The 23,933-nt window shown below is 47.3% G+C and overlaps 1 protein-coding gene across 1 annotated transcript; it reads left to right on the top strand.

The window, feature by feature from the left end:
• The first annotated feature begins 19,052 nt into the window (after positions 1 to 19,052).
• GPR50 (G protein-coupled receptor 50) lies at positions 19,053 to 23,707 on the top strand. The gene is made up of 2 exons (XM_067723031.1): positions 19,053 to 19,239; positions 22,116 to 23,707. Exons 1-2 carry the CDS (start codon positions 19,053 to 19,055, stop codon positions 23,705 to 23,707), a joined length of 1,779 nt encoding a protein of 592 aa, XP_067579132.1.
• Positions 23,708 to 23,933: the final 226 nt, after the last annotated feature.

The raw sequence follows: 23,933 nt of genomic DNA, 5'->3' as shown, positions 1-23,933 counted from the left end.
GCCTCTCACTGTTGTGGCCTCTTCCATTGCGGAGCACAGGCTCCGGACGCGCAGGCTAAGCGGCCATGGCTCACGGGCCCAGCCGCTGTGTGGCACGTGGGATCCTCCCGGACCGGGGCACGAACCCGTGTCCCCTGCATCGGCAGGCGGACTCTCAACCACTGCGCCACCAGGGAAGCCCTGCTCAGGGGTTTTAAAGATGACAAGTGGCTAATTTGGTTGTTCATGCTCTATGCTGCTGGAACTGAGCACTTGAATGATAATAATATAGGAAGGCAGGAAGTTACTCCCTACAGCATGAACCTTGTTCTTTTCCTGACGTGTTGACTGACCCCCAGCAAGCCACCCCGTGTACATGTGACCCGCACTGCAAATTAAACAAGAGTTCAGACAGTGGGGTGCATCTGAAAATAGAATGAGCTCCATTAGCTTAATCCCAAGCAGGACAGGCTGTGAATCACCTCTTGTCTGAAGGGAGTACAGGGATTTTCCATCCCAACAGGTATTGAGCCAGGGCAGGCTGCCAGCAGAGCCCTCTGGACTCATACATCCCTGGCACCAGCTGTGGCCAGATGCTCTCATTATGGCCTTTGAACCACCACTACACGGCTTGTGAAAAGCAATCATGAAAGAGGGAACTCTGAGACAGTTGTCACCTTCCTATTTACAAACAACCACGAAATATATTTCTAAATCAATAATGGCAGATATTCAGCAAAAGAAAGGAAGAACGCTGCCTACCAAGCCACAATATACACAACAATATTTAAAGTATTACTTATAAAAATCTTTTTTTAGTGTTTTTTAAAAATTTTATTTTTATATTGGAGTATAGTTGATTTACAATGTTGTGTTAGTTTCAGGTGTACAGCAAAGTGATTCAGTTATACGTATACATATATCTATTCTTTTTCAGATTCTTTTCCCATTTAGGTTATTATAGAATATTGAGCAGAGTTCCCTGTGCTATACAGTAGGTCCTTGTTGGTTTTCTATTTTATATATAGTAGTGTGTATCTGTTAATCCCAAACTCCCAATCTATCCCTTCCCCCTTTAGTAACCATAAGTTCATTTCCTAAGTCTGTGAGTCTGTTTCTGTTTTGTAAATAACATCAAAATCTTAAAATATAGGAACTTGGTGTTAGAGTGGATGTGGGGAGACAGTGTCAAACACACACTGTCGTATTGGTGGCAGGGAAAACTGGCACAGCTAACTCGACCCCCATGAATTTATCTTCTAGAAACACAAGGGGGTATTCACAAAGATGTCCATTGAAGTGATGCGTGTACTAGTGAAAAGCTGGAAGCAGTGTAAATGTCCATCTAGATACAAATGGTGGTGCACTCGTATTTGAGCACACTATAAATATGGTAACAAAAGTGTGGTATCTAACATTGGCCCTGTCCCAGGCACTGTTCCAAGTGCTTTGTGTGTATCGACTGGTTTAATCCTCAGAGCAATTTATGAGGTTGGTGCACTTTACAGAGGAGCAAACTGGGAGGCGAGAGGTTCAGTCACTTTCCTGGAATCACTCAGCTAGCAAGTGGTAGGGCTAGGATTTGAACCCACACAGTATGGCTCCAGAGTCTGTCCTTGAAGGAGCCCCCTAAGGAGCACTGTCTTGGGGCAGCCTTCTCCTGGATGGCCAAAGCTAAATTATTAGGCAACAAGAAACAAGTTACTGACTAGTGTGTATAGCAGGATTTCAGTGGGTAAGAAAAGAGATAGTGTCCATGCCTGTGCTTGGTCAGTGTCGGGAAGGATGCCCACAGAATGCTAACAGGGATCCCTTCTGGGAAAGGGCAACGTGACTGCAGGATCGGTGAGAAGGCAGGTTTTAAAATTTCACCTTACACGCCTCTGGACTGTTCAAATTGTTCCCATGAGATTTTTCAAAAATTAGATTTAACGTTAAAGAATCTTAATTTTTTGGAAGAAAAAATCTTAATATAGCCTCTGAATTCAGAAGTGGAGATCAGCTTTAGTTGGGGGGAAGCAGTGTGGGGTAGTAGAAAGAAGGAGCGTGGAGCACTGCCAATGGATTAGACTTACACCAACAGGAATTTATTCTCCCACAGGTCTGGAAAGCAGAATTCTGAGATTAAGGTGTAAGCAGGGCCATGCTCCCTCTACTGCTGTGGGGAAGATACCTTCTTTGCTTCTTCCTAGCTTGCGGTCATTGCCAGTGATCTCTGGCATTCCTTGGGTGGCAGCTGCATCACTGTCTTCCTATGGTGTTGTCCCTGTGTCTCCCTGTGTCTGCACTTGGCCTTTTTATAAGGACATTAGGCATTGGATATAGGGCCCAACCGAATGCAGTATGACCTCATTTTCACATAACTAATTACAACTGCAAAGAACTTATTTCCAAATAAGATTACATTTTGAGATTTCAGGTGGACGTGAATTTGGAGGGTTACACTATTTGTATTAGTCAGCTTGGGCTGTCACAATAAAATACCAGACTGGGTGGCTTAAACAACAGAACTTTATTTTCTCCCAGTTCTGGAGGCTGGAAGTCCAAGTTCAAGGTGCCAGCAGGGTTGGTTTCTGGGAGAGCACTCTTCCTGGTTTGTAGATGTCCAGTTTCTGGCTGTGTCTTTCCTCTGTGCACAAGCATGCGTGTGCACACACACACAGAGAATGAGAGAGAGGGAGAGAGAGAGAGAGGGGTGTGGCACGTGGGATCTTCCCGGACCGGGGCACGAACCAGCGTCCCCCGCATCGGCAGGCGGACTCCCAACCACTGCACCACACGGTCTCCCTTCCTCTTCTTACAAGGACACAAATCTTATCAGATCAGCACCCTACCCTTAAGACCTCATTTAACTGTAATTATCCCCCGAAGGGCTCTCTCTCCAAATAGAGTCACATTGGGGGTAAGGGCTTCAACACGTGGATTTCGGTGTATTTGGAAGGGGAGGGACAGAGTTCAGTCCACAGCACTGTTCAACTCAGTACTAGCTGTGTGGTCCCGGGTAGATTATTTGACCTACCTATCCAGCTGGGGCCCCAAGCTCAGACTCTTCAATTAGCACAGGAAATCTACTTGCAAGACCCTAACTCCTGTTTTTAATTTAACTTCTTGTTAGTTTAATAAAACACTCTTAAATGCATAGGCGTATAGTGCACTGCCCTCCTTGTGTTCTCTGTCCTGGGCTCTGAAAAGATTAGGGGTGGAGCTGCACTCAGGAGTCCCCTCTGGTTTCACCACACAGTCTGTCCTGCCATCCTGACTCCCTCATTGCCTCCCGATTATTTGGAGGATGTTTTCCTGGACCCCTTTTTTTTGAGCGGGTGGTAGTGGGGGCAGAAGGAGGGGCACAGTCTTTAGAATCAAGAGGGCTCTTGGAGATGATCTGCTTCACTCTCACGTACACCTTGACCCCAAGATTTCCCCGCAGATGGAAAAACTAATGCCTGTGCTCTGGAGCCAGCAGCCATATGTGGTGATTTAGGTCTAAATCTAAATTAATTAAGAATTAAATAAAATGAATGTACAACTTCCTCAGTCATGCTGGCCACATTTCAAGTGTTCAATAGTCACATAGGGCTGGTGGCTACCAGATTAGAGATAGAGAAAATTCCCATCATCACGGAAAGTTCTACTGGATGAGGCTGAGTTATAAATCAGGTCTAAACCATCCAAGGGTGCTAAAGATATGACATCTCTCAGTTGTTTCTAAACACGTATTAACAGAGATGAGTTAGACGTCCTTTTCTCCCATTGCAGCATTAGCTTAATGTTGTTTTTCCCAAACAATCACATCACATAAGAAAATTCAGCTAGTGAAAAATGCCAGCATATTGGAGAACTTCAGATACTTTACCACAAAAATTAAAAACTAGAAGAACAAAAGAAACTTTTCCCTCACCATCAAAGTTTCATGGTGATTTGCTTTGGGAGCACATGTAAGACTAAATTATAAAAGCAAAGAGCCCATCATTCTTATAGAATACTGAAGACATACCATTCATTTACTGGGGAGTGATTTTTTCCAAGATGACCTTCTAAATGTATCTTTGTGTCAAACAGGGTATCCCACTGTGATTCAAGGAGGGGACCAGATGCTCTGATTCTTTTGCTCTTTTTGACACAGCGCCCGGTAAGGTTATTAAATATTTCTGTTTAAACCCAGAGTCCCACACAGGATGTTCTAGTTAAAAAAGAAACATTTGGTAACATATCATACACAGCTAAATGAAAGCTACTGAGCTCTAAAAGGCATTTGTTCCTCTAAGTGAGTTTCGTTTTTTAGAATGTACCATTAAATATTGTTGGCTAGAACTGGTGTGGTCCTATTCAGCTTTCGTAGACATTATTTACTATCATTTCCATTCCTGAAAAGGTCTTCCAATATATGGAATTATAAAACCTTAGAACTGTAAGTGCTGCTAGAAATCATAAATCGAAGTCCAGAGAGTGGAAGTCATTTGTTCAAACTGAATAGAGTCAGAAAAGAAGTCAGGTCCTTTGAGCCTGGGTTCAGTGACCATTTACGTCATTTACAGGAGAAAAAGCTGGCAAACAAAGCCCAGAGAGGTAAGTAGAGGGTCAAGTCAAGAGAGTATGCTGTCATGTAACGAAAGAGAACAGAGTGTTTCAGGAAGGAGGGAGTCGTCATCTGTATCAAATACAACTGTATCAAATCAAGGAAGAGAGATGTAACATATCCATTGAATTTAGCAGCAGGGGGGCTGTTGTTGGGTGACCTTGCCAAAGGAAGTTTCAGCAGATTGGCAGAGGCACGTTCAGGTTACAGTGGGCTGAAGAGTGAAGCGGATTCCCATTTAGAGATGATAGATTGAGCTCTTCTGTTTATCTTCAAGCCCTAGTGAAACTCCACTATAAAAAATAAAAGGCGAAAAAGGATAAACCAACAATAACAAAGTCTCATAGTCTCATAGCAGAGAGATTCCAACGACTATCTGCAGGGCATCATGCAGATGAGAGTGGTAACTGACCAAACCATGTGCATGAAACTGCCTCCTGGGGACATTGTTAAAGAGGGGAAGTCCAAGAGACCCTCAGGATTTGGAGATGCCAGAGGACAAGATATGGACAAAATGGAGAAGGGAATTATCTGAAAACCTGTACATAGAGTAGTTGGACCACTGCACTCCAGAATACAGGCATGTATTTCTGGGGAGGAAAACTCTCCTTACAGAAAATGAGAGAGTTTGAGGCTTTCCAGTTCCAGGGATATGGCAGGCTAGGTTAATTGGGCCAATTCATCTGTTGAAAACAACCAGAGAACTTAGGTAAAATACACATCTTTTTTTTTTTTTTTTTTTTTTTTTTGCTGTATGCTGGCCTCTCACTGTTGTGGCCTCTCCCATTGCGGAGCACAGGCTCCAGACGCGCAGGCTCAGCGGCCATGGCTCACGGGCCCAGCCGCTCCGCGGCATGTGGGATCTTCCCTGACCGGGGCATGAACCCGCGTCCCCTGCATCCGCAGGCGGACTCTCAACCACTGCGCCACCAGGGAAGCCCCACATCTTTTATATACATTACCAAATGTAAAATAGATAGCTAGTGGGAAGCAGCCACATAGCACAGGGAGATCAGCTTGGTGCTTTGTGACCACCTAGAGGGGTGGGATTGGGAGGGTGGGAGGGAGATGCAAGAGGGAGGAGATATGGGGATATATGTATACGTATAGCTGATTCACTCTGTTATAAAGCAAAAACTAACACACCATTGTAAAGCAATTATACTCCAATAAAGCTGTTAAAAAATAAAATCTTAAAAGCATGAAAGAGATGACAACAGAGAAAAGAATTACCAGCCTGAAATCTAATGAAACATGATAACGCAGAAAGTTTAACGGAATACAACCTTTGTTCTGAGGGTATTTGCTGATCCCGGCATACTTGAACTTGGGGTTGGACAGCCTCATGGGGAAAGGGAGACAGAAGTCAAAGACCAAGAGTGGACCGGGGTGAGAAGTCTTACAGGAAACGTTCTGCACGATAAACTGAGATCCCAGAGAACTATAACTTCAAGGTAAGGATAAAACAGGATTAAACCTGTCCCTTTCCTAGGTGACTGCAAGGAAAGTTACCTTGGCATTGAGCAGAGCAGGGGGAAAACCCTGAGGAGTTGTAATCACAGCCCTGCTGCAGATTTGCAAACCAAATTTGCAACAGCTAAGCAGTCCATAAAACTCCAAACCTGAATTTAGTTTAAAGTACTCCCAGACTGATAATGACTTTAGTCTCTGGCAGAAATTAAGTCAAATCCTCCCTGGAAGAAGGCATTTTTATTCTGGGCTTCAAGGAATCCCCTCAAATAATTTTTCATGGACACAGTAAAAAAAAAAAAAAAAAGTCACATAGGAATCAAAATACCATGAGTGAAAAGTAGCAGAAGCAAGAGATGGGAGAGACCCAGATCCAGAAAGACTTCAAATAATCAAATTATTAGACAGGTATGAGAAAATAAATATATTCCTTATATTTAAAGAAATGAAATAGAAGCTTAAACATTTCTTCTTGGTACACGTATTCAAAAGAAATAACCTAGGAGATTTAAGAAACATAACAAATATAACTTCTAGAAATTAAAAATACATTAACAGATTAGACAGAGCTAAAGAAAGAATTAAGAAGTATCCGGAATGCAGAACGGGAAAACAAAAGGGGTAGAAAATATGTAAATGAGGCCAAGTGTATTCATAATAGAGGGAGAAGGTCTACCATATGTTTACTTGGAATTCCAGAAGGAGAGGAGAGTGAGAGGGAATTGGGCAACTGGCAATATTTGAAGAGGAATTTTCCAGAAATACTAAAAGATAACAAGCTAGAGATTCAAGAAGGCTGGTGAAGTCCAAGAAAAATGAATTAAAAGAAATCTAACTTTTATACATTATGGTGGAACTGTAGTACTAAAAGATAGAATAGGAAAAAATTTAAAGCAACAAAAGAAGAAAAAAAGAAGTTATTTCAGAGTGTCAGTTATTGATATATTGATAGCTGATTTCCTAACAGCAAATTAAAAACACACAAGGCAGTGAACTGTAATCCTTAATGTGTGTTCAGAGTAAACAACTGTCCATCCAACAAAAATGATATCTTAGGAATCAGGGGAAAAAGGCAAAAACTAAGAGAGTTTATCATAGGTGATGCACAAGAAAGGAAATTCTATAGAATGTACTTCAGACAGAAGGATAGAAATCTGAGAATGAAAATCTGACTTGTTAGAAAGAATGAAGAACAAGAAAGTATTAAATTTGTGGGTAAAACGAAATGAACATTTACTAACTGAAATGATAATAATGTCTTCTGAGGTTTGAGATAAAAGTTCAAATTAAAACAGTTGAAAATAGTAATATATAAGTTGGGAGGGACTAAATGGAGCTAAAGTGTTCGCAGATCTTTACATCATCTGGGAAGAGGGTGAAGGTATTGATCAATTCCAAACTTCATAAATAAGTCATGCATGTTGTGAATCTAGGTTAGAATTGGAGATGATAACTTTCTGACTGGCAGAAGGAATAAAATGGAATGATTCGAAAAGGTACTCAATGAAGCCAGTGATGTTAACTGCTGTACTATTTGGGACATTCACTGATGTAAGTAACTAAACACTTCAGTTAAAAGACCATGAATATCAGTCTGGACAAAAATGATCCAACTAAATGCTATTTATGAGAAACTCATATAGAAAAGAAAGATACAGAAAGGTTGACATTTTAAGAGGCTAGAAAAAGAAATACCATGAAGTTGCTAACTAAAAGGAAGCTGGTCTGGCTATATTAACATCAGCCAAAATAGATTTTAAGGCAAAAAGCATGATTAGGTATAGAGTTATTTTGTAACGATAGAAACTTCAATAACAATTAGAAATGTGTATGGAATTAATAACACAAGGTCAAAATATATAAAGTAATAATTTCTAGAACTATTCAATGGAAATAGATAAATTCACAATCACAGTAAGAGACTGTAATACTCCTCTTAGAAACTGATAAAGCAAAAAAGACAAAAAGTCAATAGTGACGCAGAAGATTAAAATTACATGGTTTAATAACTTGGCCTAACACACATATGTAGAACACTGCATTCAGAAGTTGCAGAATACACACTATTTTTAAGCACACAGTTACAAACGTTGACCATATTTAGGGCCACGAAGCAAGTCTTGACAAATTTAAAAGCCTTAAATCATATACAGTATGTTTTTGATCACAGTGGAATTAACATCAACAGCAAAAGAATTTCTAGTATGCCTCTATATGTTTGGAAATTAAGAAACATAATTTTAAATAACCCATGAGTCACAAAAGGTATTTTAAGGAAAAAAAGATATCTACATCTTAATAATAATGAAAATGTTGTATATTAAAAATTGTGGAATGCAACTAAAGAACTGCTTAGAGTGAAATTCATAGCCTTAAATGGTTATACTAGAAAAAGAAAAAGGACTGGGCTTCCCTGGTGGCACAGTGGTTGAGAGTCTGCCTGCCGACGCAGGGGACACGGGTTCGTGCCCCGGTCCGGGAAGATCCCACATGCCGCGGGGTGGCTGGGCCTGTGAGCCATGGCCGCTGAGCTTGCACGTCCGGAGCCTGTGCTCCGCAACGGGAGAGGCCACAACAGTGAGAGGCCCGCGTACCGCAAAAAAAAAAAAAAAAAAAAAAGGACTAAAATTAATAATCTAGGCATCCGTCTAAAAAATTATTAAAGAACAGCAAATTAATCCCAAATAAAGTAGAAGGGATAAAATAATGAAGATATAAACCGAAGTTAATGAACTAGAAATCAAGCATGCAATGGAGAGGTCAAACAGGCCAAAAGTTGGTTCTTTGAAAGAAATCAGAAAATAAAACTTTTGGAGAAGTTGATGAAGAATAAAAGAAAGAATGAATTGATAACAAATATTAGGAAAGAAAAAAAGGATATCACTACAGTTGTGCAGACATTAAAAAGATAAAAAGGATATATAAATAACTTTGTGCCAATATATTTGATAATGTAGATGAAATGGATAAATTCCCAGAAAACAGTAACTCTCAAAATTGAATCTAGGAACACGGCCGACTGGGAAGGTCTAGGTTCTCATATTCCCATGGAAATACAAATACCTAGAAAGTTATTAAAATAACTTTATAGGAGCTCTGGAAATCAGTCAAAGGTCTATAGCAACCAAGCAAATGCCCAATCGAGAAAAAAATGACATTTAAAATGGTAGGAGATATCACGGCATTTTTACTTGCCCTTTCCCTGAAGTTTAGGGGAGCAGCAATCCAGTTCCAGTGCCGTTACATGAAATGGAGAGAGCAGAGTGAACTGAATTTGCAAGCTCCTTGAGGGATTCATTTCTATCTGTCATATCAATGAATTCAACCATTTAGAGAAGAATTAATACCAATCTTCCTGAAACTCTCCCCAAAACTGAAGATGATAGAACACTTAACAAACTCATTCTACAAGGCCAACATTAACCTGATATCCAAACCAAAGACAATATTAAAAAAGAAAACTACAGGCCAATAACCCTTATGAATATTGATGCAGAAAACGTTTAAAAAATACTAGCAAACCAAATCTGACGGCATATTAATATTAATCATATTAAAATGATTTTACACCATGACCAAGAGGGATTTATTCCTAGGATGCAAGAAACAGAAACCTGAACAATACTATAATCCTTAAAGAAGTTTAATCAGTAATTAATATCTCCCCTTCCAGCCTTGGTAACAAGAAAGAGCCCAACATACTCCCAGTTACATATGACTAACCAGGCGGCTTTCCAGGGCCTGCATGAGACCTGGGATCTCGGGGCTTTATCACCAGCCAGGGAGAGGGAAACCATTTAACTAGCCAGTTCCCATCCAGAGCAAACCCTCCTTTTCACACTGACAAACCCAGCTAGTCCCCATTCCCCACCACAAGAGCCTGGGTCTATCCTGACTGGGGGTATCGAAGAGAGGGTGGAAGTTAAGGGAAGGAGAGGATGTACGTGATGGGAGAGAGGGTCTCCCCTCTCATAGCCTCTGTTTCCTCCTAATAATTCCATCCCTCTGGTTTGCGGTGAGGAAGACATGAGATGAGGCCCTGTGCCTGACACTTAGAGGACACTGATAAAGAAGAACTGTTGCCATTATCACTGCGTGTGGAAGGAGGGCTGCTGCGTTCCAGTCCCTCTGTTGAAGGGCTGGGTAGATGCAGAAGTCTTCCTACTCCAAGACCACAGAACATGGTAGCTGGGGCTGCAGGCTGAAGGAAAAGGCTCAGTGATCACCTCAAAACTCTCTCCAAGCAAATTACTTGAGTTTTCCATTAAAGCCAGAAGGGAAGGGGAAGTCACAGAAAAGCTTTTTTTTTTTTTTTTTTTTTTTGATATTTTGTGAAAACTGATGTGGCTCAGGGAGAACAGGAAACATAAGGGGAAGAGGAGGCTGGCAAGTAAGACAATTTTGATTAGAAAGTGGAACTTAAATATGGAATATCTGTTTAAGAGGGGCCAGAAGCATCAGAACTTCTAGCTTATTGTCAGGAGGTGTTCTGAAGATGAAGGACGGGAGGGGTACCCCTCAGATGAGAGTCTTGCAGGCCAGACAGAGAGGGGAGCCTCCCCAAATGCCTATGGTTTCTGTTCCAAATGAGAACTCAGTGGGACCAAGTGTCGCTGGAACACAGTAATCTGCTCGATCTAATTACCTGGGGTGTTAGGTCCTGCCAACTGATGCCAGCCTCAGCAAAGAGAAAACAGAAGCACCTGTGAGGTCTTAAGAATCTTTTTGACTTGGGCTAGCGACTCTACAAACAAATGGTCTTGTTAGGTTGTTTCGTTGCTGTTCGTCCTTCTGCTTGTTTAACATTCCAGACAGCCACGTCTCCTTATCTGGCCCTCTACACGCTCTCCTCTCCAGGAACGCCTAGCTTGAGGAGGTCGCGTCTGCCCAGAACTCACAATTCCCCACCTTTCACTCGTGAACCTCCCTCTGCCTGGGATGGATACAGAAGTAACATTAGACGGTCCTGCCCTGACTCCATGGTTAAGGTGACAAACGTATGCAAGTGAAAGTAACATTTTTCCTGACTGCTTGTTGGTTATAACATCATGTAAAAATAGCTAGATGGAAGTTCACCAAATTTGGAGGTAGCTTGGAGATGACCTGACTTAGAATAGGTTACGTGGGGTGTACAAAGTTCTTTGGGAGGACTCCTGAGAAGAACACCCCAAACCTATGTCTTCTGGGGCATCTAAAACTGAGGTTCTCAAAGATAACTTACTACACCTTTAAGATATCATCTATAGAAAACATGCAATGGTTTCAAATACAGTATTAACTGAAATCAAAACATAGAAATGTCAATACCTCAAAGGACAGGGGTCAACTTGCAGTTAAGCTGCTACTCGCAGGGGCAGCTCGACAGTACTGTGTATCTCAGGTGAACGGGAGGCAAGGATTTCTTTTCGGGCGGCTCAGGAACCTCCTGTGTAGACAGAGGATGCTGACTGAAGCAAGTGGGAAACACGCACAGGCCAGTATCTACTGGAGGCAAGGTGATAGCCACAGGGCAAACCGGGATCCTCTGGTCTTGAATCAAGAGGCTCTGCTCCCAGAGTTGACCAGGCCCCTTTTGGGGGGAAAGTGTGAGAGGAAGGAAGGCAGGCTCTTTGCCAATCCATGCCAAGTCCTCATGTTTGACCAGTACTCCTCTGACGTTACCAGATCGTCTGCTGAAGCCACATTAGACCATTGATTGACACTTTAATATAGGAAGACTGGCAAAATGAGAATTTGGTGCAAATTTGGTGCAGGGGCCGTGGCCCTCAGTCATAGGGTTGCCAGATAAAATACAGGACACCCAGTTAAATTTGAATTTCCGATAAACAATGAATAATTTGTAGTATAAGTATGTCCAAATATTGCATGGAACATACTTATACTAAGATTTTATTAGTATTTATTTGAAATGCAATTTCCACTGGACATCCCATATTTTCAGCTGCTAACACAGGCAACTCTACTTGGGCAGGCCACCAGGCTGAGTCTCGTGGCAGGAAGGGGGCATGGTCAGGCCTCTGGTCTCTGGGAGAGCAAGGCAGCCCCGTTACCAGGGAGCTGAACAGGTCATTGTCAGGCATTGGGCCAGGATTCTAATCACCAGAATTGAGGTACAGGGTGGGATTCAGTCTGGGGACCAAAGCAAGAGTTTATGAACTAGAACAAGTAGATCAAGTCCCAGCAGGATCTCAGTCTCAGGAGCAGCTCAGGCACTGAGTCACTGACTGCCAGGTCTAGACTTCCTTCAATTGCCAGGGGCTAGGTGTAAGACTGGATTGTAAGAGCAGGGTTTCTGTAAGAGGGGTCCCTGGGAACCTTGAATCGAGAATCACCTGGGGCACTTGGGAAACATGCAGATTCCAGGGTTCCACCCAGACCTGCCGAATCAGAATCTCTAGGGGCAGCCCTTGAAAGCTGCATTTTCCCTACGTGCTCCTGGTGGCTCTAACTCGCACTCGGTTTGAGAACCAGTACCGTAGAGCCGGGAACAATGCCTGCAGTGAGGCATTTTGGTGAAGCCACAGACTCTGGAGTCAGACCACCCAAGCTAGACTTCTAGCTCTATCATATTATCTGTGCAACCTGGGACAAGTGACATAACCTTTCTGGGCCTTAGCTTCTTTATCTGTGAAAGAGGGATAGTCATCGTACCTGTCTCATATATATATATATATGAACAAAGCACTCAGAACAGTGGCTGGCTTCTAGGAAGGACACATACATGTTAGCCATCATTAGGGGCTGAGTGGACCCACTGGGGAGGAAGAGGACGGGGTTGGGCCCTGATCAGTACCCATGTCCTATGCCTTGTAATAGAGGGGGCTAAAGCGGAGCTTCCGGGACAAGCTGTTTATTGCACTAGAAGTCAGAAGGTTGATTAATAAGAGGGACAGTCTTTAAACGCATGGGTGATCATGCTTGGCTTGAGTGAGAAACTAGGACAATGGATATTGTTCATTAAGCTCTAATTATCAGGTAAATTGAATAAGGGGTAGGGAGTCCATGTGTCACTACAAGTAATTAATGTGCTGCTTCTTTCCCTGGTAACCCTTTGATTTGCACCACCTAACCTGGAGTCTTTATCAGGCACTGGGATTTTGGAAATACTGGCTGCTAATTGTTTGGGTGAGTTCCCTGATCTCACTAAAGAAAATGGATGTGTCCTGCTCCTTCTAACGACTCAACCACAGGGGAAGATAAAGTGGTCCTAGCCATGATGAATTAAGCCCAGAGGGTTTGGAGAGGACAATCATTCTCTTGTTCATTTAACAGATCTGGAGACAGTGTCTCCAAGTTGGTAACGTAAATGCGAACAGACATAGTCTGTTTAGGAAAAAAAAAAAATCACCTGTCCCAAGCTGCTCTTGAGTTGGTTGATGTCATGACCTGGCTGGCTCCCCATTCCAGTGGCTTGCTTCCTGCCCAAATCCCTGCGCAGTTCCTTTGAGGCCACAGCCTTGCCCCTGGAGTCCTGGCCCCCATCCTCGACCTGGGACTAGACCTTCTTCAGCCTGGGCTGGTCCCACGCTCTGCTGAAACCCAGCTCCCCCAGCCCCCTGTGGACTTCAGGTCTGACCCGTCTCTAGACCAACCATCTTCCATGCTTTTATTCTGACTGATGTCAAGAAATCTGATCGTTCCTTCTCATGGAAAACATACAAATTGTATCAGTGAAGCATCTCAGGGGGGCACTCGAAATGCGAGTCACTCTGTATGTCCCTTTCCATCTAACACACTGTCACGTGTCATGGTGGCCTGGGATGCTGGTGAGTGCCCATTGGGTGGCTTCTGCCAGGAATTAGAGCCTAGAGGCAAGAGCCAGCAGGGGACAGAGTCTCTGATGTCTCAGAGAGCCTCTGTCTTCTATGGAATTGTAACCAAATAGAGTTTAAAGTATTAGAAATGTTCAGAATAATGACAAGAAGAATAGCTAGTGATTGCTGAATGCCCACTCCATTCTTGAGAGTGTTCTAAGTGCTTGCATGTATTATCTCATCCAACTCCCCCATTCACCCTATGACGAGTTTTGAGGCACCATTATTATCTGCATTTTATAGCTGAGGAGACTGAGACAAAGAGGTTAGGTCACATGCCCAGGGTCATACAGCTGACCAGTGGCAGAGCTGGGTCCAATCTTGTTTTCATTTTCAAGAAATGAGCCAAATGCAGTCTCCTTGCATCAGGCATCTGCTCAGTGCTGGGGTAGGAGCAGTTTGCGAGGGAGCAGGGACTGGGTGTGCAAAGCACCTTCCAGACTCCTGTGTACTGTCCCAAGAAGAGATAAGACATCCCCCAAAGTTCAAGAACAAATGAAGAATGTTCTGCTTGTACTCAAACTGAAAGACTTTTTCACTCTTACGGGGTTTGCACCAAATTCTCGTTTTGCCAGTTTTCATATATTAAAGTGTCAGTCAATGGTCTAATGTGGCTTCAGCAGACGATCTGGTAACGTCAGAGGAGTACTGGTCAAAGAAGGTCGGAGTGACTGGGGCAGCCCTTAGCCGTCCTGCCCTCCCTGGGTGGGAGAGGAGGTGTGAACTGACACTTAGAGGCCCTCTGTCTCTCTTGGGCCAGTGGTTGCTTGGGGGCTGAAAGAGAACTCAAAATGTTCATAGCAGCATTACTCATAATAGCCAAAAATTGGAAACAACCCAAAGGTCCATTGATGGACGACTGGATAAACAAAATGCAGTCTCTTCATACAATGGAATACTATATGGCCATAAACAAGAATGAAGGACTAACACACGCTACAGTATGGATGACCTTGAAGATATTATGCTAAGGGAAAGCAGCCAGGCACAAAAGACCACATATTGTACAATCCTATTCATATGAGACACACATCAGGTTAGTGGTTCCTAGGAGCTGAGGGGCTGGAGGGAATGGGGAGAGACTGCTAGTGGATACAGGGTTTCTCTCTGGGTTGATGGGAATGTTCTGAAATTTGATAGTAATGATGGCTGTACAACTTAGGGAATGTACAAAAAAACCCGCACTGAATTGTGCACTTGAAAAGGGTGAATATAGTATGTGAATGTATCTCAATAAAAATAATCAAACAAAAAATAGAACAACAACAAAAAGGAGAACACAGAATCCACCCAATCAAGTCTCAGAGCAAAACACTATCTTCCGAAGCTGGGCTGTGGGAGAGAGGCTCCTCCACTAACCTTGGCATGGCCTTGGGGAAGCCCTTTGCCCTCTCTGCACCTCAGTTTCCCCACCTGTTAAATGGCATTGTTGTGAGAATATATCCCTGATGGGACTTTTGGAAACTCTAAAAAGCTTATTTAAACTTACAATGCACTAATTACAAGCGAGGTATCATTATAGTACTTGAGGGTGAACATCATTATAGTACTGATGGGATTTTTTGAAATTATAAAATTATTATTTAAACTTACAATGCACTAATTACAAGTGAGGTATCATTATAGTACTTGAGGGTGAACAAGAAGGATGATGAAAAGTAACCTGCCATTGCCTCTATAATAAGAGGTCTGAAGATGTAGCACTATCCTTGTGTGTGCAGAAAAAAATCACTCGCTTGCTCTCACTCACTTTGAAAGAGTGGCCAGCTGCCACCCTGACTGCCAGGCCCACCCTGATCTTCAGTTTTTCAAAAGATGAGTAATGCGGGGGGAGGCGAGATAAATTAGGAGTTTGGGATTAACATATACACACCGCTATATAAAAAATAGGCAAACAACAAGGACCTTCTGTATAGCACAGGGAACTCTACTCAATATCTTGTAATAACCTATAATGGAAAAGAATCTGAAAAAGAACACACACATACAAATATATATATCTGAGTCACTCTGCTGTACACCTGAAACTAAAACAATCTTGTAAATTAACTATACTTCAAAAAAAAAAACCTTAAAGAAAAAGATGAGAAATGTGGAGGCTAAGATGAAAGGTTTCTGCATCAACAAGAAGAGGGGAAAAATCTTCTAATGTCTACCTTCCGTACAGAGCACCAGTCGGCACCACCTCTGCCTGGGATGTCCCGAGCTTTCAGTCCTGGGGGTCCTTTGGGGCTCCCTGGTCTCCCTAATCTCATAATAAGTGACCTAGGGGAAAGGACCACGCTGACTGGGTTCCAGGACTGCAAACTCTCTATACATTCTCTGTCCACTATCCATCGCTTTTTCTCCTTCCCAACTTCCATATGGGTTTCCACGGTTTTCCTGGGATCCCCAGGGAACATCCTAGCTCTCCTCTATTTTGAATCTATACCTTAATAGCTTTCATATCCCCAATAAAGTGTTTCTCTCCATCGCCGGTTATTAGCACTTCGTAGCAGCCCTTTTAGAAAGACACTTAATTAAAAATCTTTTGGAAGCTTAAATAAACCATATGCACTGCACTCTATCCAATAAAAAGCTACTCCCTTAACTTCCAAAATAATTGAACTTATTGCCTGTGGATCCTGTCCTACTGGGGCAGAGCCTGACCGCTTTTCTTCCTCATATGCATCCACATAATGGATTCGATATCCATCTGTTTTTCTTAGGATAGGGACTACGTTCAGAATTTTTATTAAGATAATTCATAAAAATAAGAAAATTAATTTAACCAGATGCAGAATTCTCTGCCCCTCCATTATTAAAATAGTTGCTTCTCCTACTTGTCTAGTATTTGAAAAATACAAGCCCCATGAGGTCACGATCAAGCAGTGTTCAAACAGGGGCGGGGGCCAGGGGATTCAGGTCACCCTCTCTCCTGCTCGGCCCTCAGTCCCAAGGAAGTCCAGGCCGTAGTCCATCCAGAATTTCCAGTGTCCTGGGCCTCCGCCTGCTCTGGGGTCACGTCATCTAGGAGTACAGTGCACTGGATAACAGTTTGCCAGCTCTGTTTACAAGACTTTGGGTGGGGGGAGGTGGCTTGGGTAGGGGACACTCCAGTGTCTTAAGTCATTAGAATGCTGATTTCCTTTTCTCATTCCAATTTTTGTTTATTTGAATTAAAAACCGCTCTTTGCCACGAGTAAAAGGATCCAAACCCTCGGGGACCCAGCATCAGCAGCCAGATGTGAAGAACTACTTCACGGTGTGGGCGGCCTTTCGGCTTTGGTCTCTTTTCGGGGCTCATAGCTGTGCTGCGTTTACGGTAAATCCTGGCTAAGTCCGGCCCAGACAGCGCGCGGCCGGGGATCCAGGCGACGGGGGGCGATGAGATAATGAATGAGAAAAGGCTCCAGGCGGGAGATCGTTATTCATGCCGATTCTCTTCTCAGTAGCGTGCGCAGTATCGGGGTGAGGGGTTCATCTTCAAACAAGGAGACACATTACTAGTTTGGACTTTTCAGCGAGAGAAAGTGCATGCACTCTTGATTTTTCAGTCGTATCTGTCTTTCCGTTAAAGGTCCCTAAATGTTGAAGTCCCTCGCGGAACGCACCCCAGCCCCCAACCCCTGTGTCCGTCTCCTTCCCCGCGGGTCAGGAGGGCAGCAGTGTCCAGACGGTGGCGCTCCGGGACAGTGCAACCCCCTATCCCCCCACTGCAGCAAGAAGGCTAGTCTGGGACAAGTTTCAAGGTGCTTGCTGAAATTTTCTGGGAGGTTTCTCAACAAGAGTCATAACTTTTAGTAGCCGGCACAAAATCCACCCCCGTAACCAAGGTCGTTGAGGGAACGAGTATCCGAATCTCGCCCCTGTAGCCCGAATACTTCGGATTTCCCGTAGCCCGTGCGCTCCGAGAGCCTGGGTGCACCGCAGGGAACTGTGACGCCTGCGGAGGGAGATCCGCGGGGCAGGGGGCGGCCCGACCCAGTTGAGGTTGAAATGAGACCCCCCCGCAAGGGAAAAGGACTGAGCTGAGTTATTCCTGGGGCGGGGGCCTCTGGTCTGCCGGTGGCTTCCAGGCTGCGCAGCCCAGCACCTCCGCGCCTGTCCCGCCGCTCCGGCACAGCTCCCCGAGCTTACCCGAGTGCCCCGCGCCACTCCGTAAGGCGTGCGGAGCACCTAGAGAGGGGACGGGAGTCGGAGCCGCTCGTCCCGGGTTTCTTTGAGGAGTGGCAGTCCAAGAGAAGGGCTTTATCCCCCGTTTTACTTTTTCCCAGAGCAGCCTCGAAGCTCCCGCAGCCAGGGCGCCAGGCAGCAGGGAAGGGGACGCGCTCTCACTCTCGCTTGCCCCAGAGTTGGGGGCAAGCGGCCACCATCTACCTCTTTTCACTCCCAGAGTACAGACACGATCCCTGCTCCCAGAGCCTGACGTAGGGGCCATCTCCTCAAGGAAAACACAAGTCGGGGACCGGATTGAGTGCCACCCGCTGCTGCTGCTAAGGGAGCCAACCAGCTCCTGCCAAGCACCAGAGTGGGAATAAATTCCCTAGAGGCTGCTGTCCAGATTGGGGATGGAAGCCCCCAGCAGCTGTCCCCTGCTTTCCGCGGAGTATAGAAGGCTTTGAAAAGGCAAAACACTGGGATGGGATGAACCTCTCAAGGAGACTGCAGAGGCGAATACCTAGGGTCCAAGGGGCCACTGGCCACTCCTCATGCTCTGCTGGGGGCTTCAGACAAGCTTGGGTTGGCACTGGACCCCCAAGAGGGACCCTATAGCCCCGCTCTGCAATCTACAGCGCTTTGCCAGGTGTTTGCGTAAGAGAGGGAGGGAGAACTTGCTAGAAACGGATGCGCAGTGGCTGGTGGGGAGGAGGTGGATTCTGAGCTGGTCACGACGCAGGGTACCTGGGGGATGTGGTGGGAGGCGGAGCGGCTAGAGGGGAAGCACATACAAGGCAGTCGGAAGCAAGACGACACCTCGATGTGGATTTGTCCAAAAAGAGTTGGAGATCAAAGCGGGGGTGATCAGGGAGCTCTGATTGGTCGGGGGGAGGGATTTGGGGTGGGGCTAGCCACCTCTTGAGGCTTTAAAAGCTCATCGGAGAGGGGCGGGAGTGCTGTCATTTGCTCTCCGACTCTCGGAGGGGTGACAGCTTTCCTGAAGCTCCTGGCGACAGAGCTGGTGTTCGCTGTCCGGACCCGGCTGGGAGGACCTAACGGTCTCCAGCAGCAACATGAGGCCTACCCTGGCAGTTCCCAGCCCATACGGCTGTGTTGGCTGCAAACTGCCGCAGCCAGACTACCCACCGGCTCTAATCATCTTTATGTTCTGCGCAATGGTCATCACCATAGTCGTAGACCTGATCGGCAACTCCATGGTCATTTTGGCTGTGTCAAAGAACAAGAAGCTCCGAAATTCTGGTAAGACCCCTTTCCTTCTCCCTACCCACCGTGCAGCCACTTGCAACCCCTACCTAGGGTGTTAGTTTGGGCTCCTGCAATAGGGAACCCGTGGATGGATCCTGCTCCCCATTTCCCTGCGAGCCTGAGTGATGATGTTCCGCCGTGGGGGGGGGGGGGCCCATAAACTCAGAGCTTCTCCAGGCTGCGGAGGTTCGGAGAAGCTCTGGGCAACCAAGTGCAAATCCCCGTCCCTGCGGTGCGCGGCACACCGCCGAGCCCGGCCCCGTCGGGAACCTGATGCAGAGGGAGCCGGCACCCGAGCGGAGAGTCCGGCGGCCGCCCGGGGACAGCACGCCGAGCCGGACGCCGCAGAGGTGGCCGCGCCGAGGCAGCGCGGGAGGAATTAACGCGGAGGGAGCAGCGGGGTTGCTACCCGCTCCGGTAAAGTTAAGTTCTCGGCGGCTGAGGCGGCGCTTGCCGGAGCGCAGCGCGGCGGCCGAGCCCAAGCCCGGCCGAGTCCCCGCTCGCCGCAGCCCCGTGACTCCAGGGTGGCTCCCGGGCAGCTCCCGGGCGGCGGAGCGCAGACCCCCGCGCCTGAGTGTGAAGCAGGGCGGTCTGAGCCCGCCAGAGCCGAGCTCCGTCCGCCCGTCACAGGGCGCACAGCGGAGAGAGGCGAGCGGCCGGCTGGGCGCAGCAGGCGGTGGCAGCGACGGCGGCGGCGGCGGCGGAGACCCCGAAGTCCGTAAGCGGGGTACCGGGGGTCGCAGGGCGGGGCGGCGCAAAGGTTCGGGAGCTCGGCGTCCCGGGGGCACAGAAGACGGCAGAACCGGTGAGGATCGCGGGAGGGCTGCAGGAGAGCTCAGAGGGGATGGTGGGGGGCGCAAGGGAGACTGCAGAGCGCGCGGATGTGGGACGAGGTGGGGCGGCGAGCGAGACTCCCCTCGCGGCCTGCCAGTGCCAAGGGGAGGGGGCCGGCTGCGAGCGGGCCTGGGGGACGGTGCTGGAGGCTGCAGGGCGCTGCGCCCCTTGCCGGGGGCGGGGGCGGCAGACGCTGCGGAGCCTTGAGCTGCCTTTGCAGGTTGGGCGGGAGAGGGCTCGAGAGGGGAGGTGGGGGAGGGGCCAAGGGGCCCAAACGCCCAGCTCGGGCCCCGGATGGGAAGGGGCGGCGCCCAGGGCCTCCGCTGCCTGGATCCCGGCCGGCTGGGACCGGAGGGCAGAGGGGAGCGAGGGGGCGGGGTCTGAGGGGGTCGGGCACCCACAGGACCCGGGCGGGCGGGGTGCCGGGGAGCGGAGGCCGCCACTCTCTGGGGGATTACTTTGCTTGGACGAGGAATCACAAACACCACAGAAGTTTCCAAATGCAGTGACGGGCACACAGTCATTAAAAGTTTTCTTTTAAACTTTTGATGGGTGTGTCTGATTTCTCCTCGGTCCCCCGGAGACGTGGGGCCGCACACTTGGATCTCACGTGCGCTCCAGCAGAGCGGTCCCAAGGGGCCCAACCCCGGAGCCCCCGGGGGGTGGGGCACCTGCAAAGTCCATTTTCTCTTATTTCCTTTTCTCCTTCACCTTCCTTTCCTTCCATAATTCAAATAAAGGTTTTTAGCGTTGTTGTGGTTTTGTTTTTAAGTCTTTGCCCTATCTCTTCTCCTCTTTTCTTCTCCGAATTCATTACTTTGAGGGAAAACCCTAGAAAGAACCTCTTGGGTAGAAAGCGCCGAGGCCTGGCCTTGGCAGTGCTGGCGGAAGGAAGCAGAACGAGCCGTTCCTTTGCCCTTTTAAAAGTGCTCATTTTCTCCCAGTCCGAGATGAAGTGCAATATTTTGCCAAACCAATGCTAATTAGCAATGAGGTGTTTCCAGAGAAAGGGCTCCGCATCTGCACTTGGCCTTGCAGGTTTTCAAACAGCGTTCCTCCCGCCGCCCTACAAAACAGGAGTGCCCCCCCCCCCCACCGGCACTTTCCTGTTTAGCCCGCAGGCTCCAGTAAAGCCCGGGACCGGGGGCCTGGAACCAGTGTGCAGGGTGGCGAACGTGCTGGTGCCCGGCTCTGCTCGGGGACCCGCGTGAAGCAAGCAATTCTGCTAATCCTTGCAGGGATTTTCCTGATTTTTTCCCCTCTTTGCTCACTTTCTCAGACTAAATTTTACAGGGCCTCTCCCCACCCTCAGTTTTTACTCTTAGGTTACCTCTGAAATGGTAAGTATTTACTGGGCTAAGTCTTAGATTATTGTCTGATCCCGCTGGGAAAGACCGCTTAAGAAGACGACATGCCCTTTCTCGGACAGTTCTCTTTAGACATGTTTGCGTTGTAAATGCGATGGTACGTTAGAGAAGGCAGAGGGCTAATTTTTTTTTCGGGGTTGGGGGAGGTTGAGGCTTCCTGACAGTCCTCCAATCTCTCCACCCACCCCAGTCCCTACCCTCCAGCCTGTTTCCGACAGACAGCTCCATCCAGCTCCCCTCTACTCCCTCCCTCCCCCCACCCGTACTCCGCCAAAACTTCGCGTTTTGTTTTTGTTCAAAATGATGGCCACAGGTCTGTGTGTGTGGGAGTGTGAAGGGCTCCCCAACGGGCTTTCGTGTTTACTGCTTTCTGACTTCACTTTTTTCCCAAAGCAGAGATGATGTTGTTTGAAAGGAAAAAAAGGTTGTCAAAGGACAGGTCCCCCAAACCTGCTTGTGCATCGGAATCATCTGGGACATTCTTGTAACTAAAAATAAAAACACAACTGTATTTCTTGAAAAGAATTCTAGAAGTCGAAATTGTCACGACTCCAGCTGGCCTTTTCTTCCAGCTTATATTTGTAGATTTCCAAATGTAACCATTTGTTCTTCTCTGTCTTCCTCCCTCGCCCCCACCCCCACCCCGCCCCACCCCAATATGCTTTTCAGGCAACATCTTCGTGGTTAGCCTCTCTGTGGCTGATATGCTGGTGGCCGTCTACCCCTATCCTCTGATGCTGCATGCCATGGCCGTTGGTGGCTGGGATATGAGCCAGTTACAGTGCCAGATGGTTGGATTCATCACAGGGCTGAGTGTGGTCGGTTCTATCTTCAATATTGTGGCAATTGCTATCAACCGTTACTGCTACATCTGTCACAGCCTCCAGTATGAGCGCATCTTCAGTGTGCGTAATACCTGCATTTACCTGGTTGTCACCTGGATCATGACCGTCCTGGCTGTCCTGCCCAACGTGTACATTGGCACCATCGAGTATGATCCTCGCACCTACACCTGCATCTTCAACTATCTGAACAACTCTGCCTTTGCTGTGACCATCGTCTGCATCCACTTTGTCCTCCCTCTGCTCATAGTGGGTTTCTGCTACGTGAGGATCTGGACCAAAGTGCTGGCAGTCCGCGACCAGGCTGGGCAGAATCCTGACAACCAGCTTGCCGAGGTTCGCAATTTTCTAACCATGTTTGTGATCTTCCTCCTCTTTGCAGGGTGCTGGTGTCCTATCAACGTGCTCACTGTCTTGGTGGCTGTCAGTCCAAAGGAGATGGCAGGCAAGGTCCCCAACTGGCTTTATCTTGCATCCTACTTTGTAGCCTACTTCAACAGCTGCCTCAATGCTGTGATCTACGGTCTCCTCAATGAGAATTTCCGAAGGGAATACTTTACCATCTTCCATGCTATGCGGCATCCTATCCAGTTCTTCTCTGGCCTCATCACTGATGTTCGGGAAATGCGGGAGGCCCGAGCCTTCGCCCGCGCCCGCGCCCGCACCCGTGACCGAGCCCGCGAACAAGCCTGTACTGCTGTGGAGGAAATACCGATGAGCGTCCGAAATGTTCCACTACCTGGTGATGCTGCAGCTGGCCAACCTGAGTGTGCCTCCGGCCACTCCAGGCCAGCCTCCGGCCACTCCAGGTCTGCCTCTGCCCACCGCACATCTGCCTCTGTTCACCATAAGTCTGTCTTTAGTCACTCCAGGCCTGCCTCTGGCCACCGTAAATCTGCCTCTGGCCACTCCAGGTCTACCTCTGGTCACCCCAAGTCTGCCACTGTCTACCCTAAGCCTGCCTCTGTCCACTTCAAGGCTGACTCTGTCTATTTCAAGCCTGCCTCTAGCCACCCCAAGCCTGTCACTGGCCACCACATCCCTGCTGGCAGCCACTCCAAGGCTACCTTCAGCCCTGCCACCAGCTGCCCTAAACCCACCACTGGCCACACCAAGCCTGCTACCACCCACCCCGAGCCTGCCGACTATCCTGAGCCCGTTGCCACCAGCCACCTGGAGCCTGCCATCGCCGGCCAGCCTGAGCCCACTGCTGCTGGCCACCTGGAGTGTGACATCACTGACCTCCCTGAGCCCACCTCCAGCCCTGCCGCTGAGTCCCCCAAGCCTGTTGCCAGCCCGCTGGAGCCTGCTGCTGCCGCTGCCCCTGTTGACCCCTTTGTGGTCACCATTGCCACCGATGATTACCAGGAGGTTGTGGTTATTGATGTTGAAGCTGATTCTGATGAAGTGGCTGTGTGATCTTAGGGGCGGCCAAGCAGTGGTCCCCTTTCGAGGTTGGCTAGCATATGTAATACAAAGTGAGATATCTTAGTGCACCTGCACACAGACACATGCAGACACTGACAGAGAGCGTAAGCTACACCTACCTTTCAGGCATACTCCTCCTTTCCATTATGTCTGCAAAAGTGTGAGTGTGTGTGTGTGTGTGTGTGTGTGTGTGTGTGCGCGCGCGCGCTTGCTCCTT

This window comes from Pseudorca crassidens, chromosome X (assembly GCF_039906515.1).
Source record: "Pseudorca crassidens isolate mPseCra1 chromosome X, mPseCra1.hap1, whole genome shotgun sequence".
Classification (NCBI taxonomy): Eukaryota; Metazoa; Chordata; class Mammalia; order Artiodactyla; family Delphinidae; genus Pseudorca; species Pseudorca crassidens.
The sequence above is the reverse complement of the archived record's forward strand: the minus strand, read 5'-3'. Positions and strand labels throughout refer to the sequence as shown.